Genomic DNA, 3,374 nt, shown 5'->3' on the forward strand with positions numbered 1-3,374 from the left:
CTTTACCAAATTTTGGTGACCTATTTTAAAGATGGTTGAGTATATAGTTCGTATAATTTTGTGAATTTAATTATACAATACTAAATAATCTGGTACATTTTTAGTCTTCTTGTACATAAATTTTTAAAATAAATAGAGATAAAAGTTATGTAATAATATAATTACATTAAAATGGGATATAATATTTTAAGAGCAGATTAAAGAGTGTATATAAATAGATGTAATTATTCAGGTAACTTATGGAGATAACGACATACTAAAAGTCTCTTATAGGGGAAAAATTATTGTACTGCGTAAGTTATAGTACAATGTCTTAAAATGTTAAGAAAAAACCTTTATATGACATTAAGCAAATAGAAGTAAATATTTATTCGTGTTTGTATCACATCAATGAATATAATACATGTAATTTTATACTTATATATTTGTCACTTAAACTGTTTGATGTAAATACTGAACGCACGAAAATTTTAGCAACATTCACCTCAAACTCCACCTATGAAAACTTTAACTCAATAAACCTTTGTCTAATATAATTATTTATTAATTTCAAAATGTAGATTCACGGGTTCGAGCCATGGAAACAGTCTCTTGCAAAAATGTAGGGTAAGACTGCGTACAATAGACCTTTGTGGCCCGACCCTTTCCCGGATCCTACGCATAGCGAGAGCTTAGTGCACCGGACTACCGAAACAGACCGCCTTGCACCGCTCGAAGCAGGTCCGAAGCAATCTTCAAACAAGACGAAACTCTTACGTACCAGAATTACAAACGTACATAAGAAAGATGAAATTAATTAATGAATTATGAACCTGCTAACTTGGCTCAATTAATTTCAATAGCGTATGAATGCCAAATTAATCTTGCGCAAGTCACCCTCTCGGAAGGAGAACCCATTCTCAACTTGGCTTCATGTAATCTAATTACGTCTTCAATATTACATGTCAATTAATAAAAAGGGGCCACTGATTAAAACTCGTTCTACAAATTATTAACATGATAATTGATATGTGCTTTTGAGTTTATCCAATTTTATCCAGACAATATTCTCCTTAAACGCAAAACTTAATTAATGATTTAAACAAGTTCTTACTAGACTCAATAGATCAAATGATTAAGTTAATTATTTGAATGGTCGCTCAACTTGTTTTCAAATAGTCGTCTTGCTTTACCTAGGTAACCTTAAGGGCCATCTTAGTGGAATTTTGTATTTTTTGTTGAGAATAAATGACATATAGCAAGTTTAAATTTTAGAAAAAATAATTAAAATACTAATTTTGAGAAGTGTTCATGGAAAAGGGTCGTATTACCAAAAATTTTGGTTTTTAATTAAGTTAGAGTGCTCCAGTATTTTTTGAGAGGTTAGGTTATATATACTTTTCTGACTATGAATTCGTTTGTTATTAGTATTATTACGTAATATACTAGGTAGAGATTAAGCCTATCTCATAAATAAACCCACTTCTCTTTAATGTTTGTAATAAATGTTACGCTAAGATTTGATTAAGCATTACTTGATGTAAAATTCTTTCCAGTCGAATTTCTGATTTTGGTCTTTGTTCAAGTTAGGAGACATTTGCCACGAGGTGGTTCAGAATACTTCAATATCAGGTCTAACCCTAAAAGGTATTGACAGCTTTAATTACTTTATTATTAAGCCCCACAATTTCTCTCAAAATTCCAAAAAAGCAATCAAGTACACCAATAAAATAATAAGGTGTTTGGATGTTTTTGCCAAAGGAGGTTTCCAGGTAGATGGCCAACCTAAAAAGCAAAGGATTTGCTTTTCATACCACTACAATAAATAAGTACTGTAAAGAAATAGTAAAGTTAAAAGAGAAAGGTACAGATTAAACAACATGTTTCCACTTATGAACATAAAACGGTTTTTCTTTAGGAATATTAGTAGAATCCCTGTGCCTTAATTAGTCAATTGCGGCATTTCCCCTTTGACATAATGCAAGAATTCTGGCAACGATTTGAGTTGTGTTTGGACCAAATAAAAATTCTGTATAAATGAGATTCCAAGAATTTATTTATTTTACACGAAAATTAAGTTTATTAATAGCAAATTTTCTTTCCCAATAGAGATGGCATGAACTGAGAAAATAATCCAAACTCCATGCAGTTACTAGGTTGGCAGTTACTGTTGAATCCTCTCCTATTAAGATTACATATTCTTTTGGGCTTGAAGAAAGGAATAAATTTTACCTTGCTAAGCTACTTTAATTTGTAAGTAATAATTTCTAATTTAACTTCTTTGCTTTGTTATTTTCAAAAAAAAAAAAAAATCCTTATATAACAACATTTCACTAAAAGTCAAGTTTTTCCGAAATCAAATTTTATGTTATGTTATAATATATACTCTCTATAACAACATTTACCTACAATATCCAAAAATATTCGGAACAAACGAGGCTGTTATAGAGAGGTTTGACTGTATTAACAACTACTCCACAATTAAAATAAGAGAGATTTTTTGTGGATGCAAAATTTCAGGACTCCAGCCTTGAAAGTATTATAGCAAAAAACAAATTACCGAAGAGGGTATTATCACATTTATATTCTAACATTATTTTCTTTTTGTGCTTTCTTCTAAAAATTTCTGAAATGATCTTGTTTTTTTGCAGAGGCTATAACCACATGCATGAATTCCCAAAAGCGTCAAACATTAAGCAAAAGCAGAAGCTTCTCGTCTCAAATCTCTGTAGAATCTTGAAATGAATTCATCAGCTTTCTCATCCACGTGACTGTTACCCTCTCCATCTCTAAGAGGAAACGGCGAATCAGTTACCCTTAATTGCCTCACCGTAGGAGTTCTCCCAAATCCAGGCAAAGCAGGCGACGCCGTTTCACTCTGAATCATCTCCAACGCCTTCAACACAGCAGCGTTCACCATTAAAACGTCGTCGTCAGTTGCAGGTGCATGGTGATGACTGTGCTTACTGCGCTTGTTGAGGTTGAAGGGAAGGTGGAAAGCAGGGCTGTTACTGCAGTTGAATTCGTAGTACTCTTTGGAAGATGAGGTGGAGGAAGGACATTGGTGGCCGTAGGTATTATTATTATTATGGTGGAACATGAGGTTTTGAATGGCGGCTTTGCTAGCAATTTTGCCACGCTTCATTAATAAGCTGAGATCAAACATTAGTTTCCTCTTTGATAACCCTTTCCTCAGCATGAAAAAAGCTACTCGAACTATTTTCCAGAACTTTTTTGCCATTACTGGTACATTTTGATCCATTCTCTCTGTATATAAGTAGTATATATCAGGTGCAGACTTCTTTTTGGTTTGTGGATTTTTGTTTCTTCACTTAAGAAGTAAGGAGAGAGAGTTGGTAGAGATGTGAGTTTATGTGGAAGCAATATATGAGAGG

General features: G+C 32.8%; 1 protein-coding gene across 1 annotated transcript; it reads right to left on the reverse strand.

Annotated features, from left to right (window-relative positions):
- Window positions 1-2,313: 2,313 nt before the first annotated feature.
- LOC107809290 (uncharacterized) lies at window positions 2,314-3,374 on the reverse strand. The gene has a single exon (XM_016633896.2). It carries the CDS (start codon window positions 3,239-3,241, stop codon window positions 2,672-2,674), a length of 570 nt encoding a protein of 189 aa, XP_016489382.2. The 5' UTR covers window positions 3,242-3,374; the 3' UTR covers window positions 2,314-2,671.

The sequence above is a fragment of the Nicotiana tabacum genome, chromosome 8 (assembly GCF_000715075.1).
Source record: "Nicotiana tabacum cultivar K326 chromosome 8, ASM71507v2, whole genome shotgun sequence".
NCBI classification, from domain to species: Eukaryota; Viridiplantae; Streptophyta; class Magnoliopsida; order Solanales; family Solanaceae; genus Nicotiana; species Nicotiana tabacum.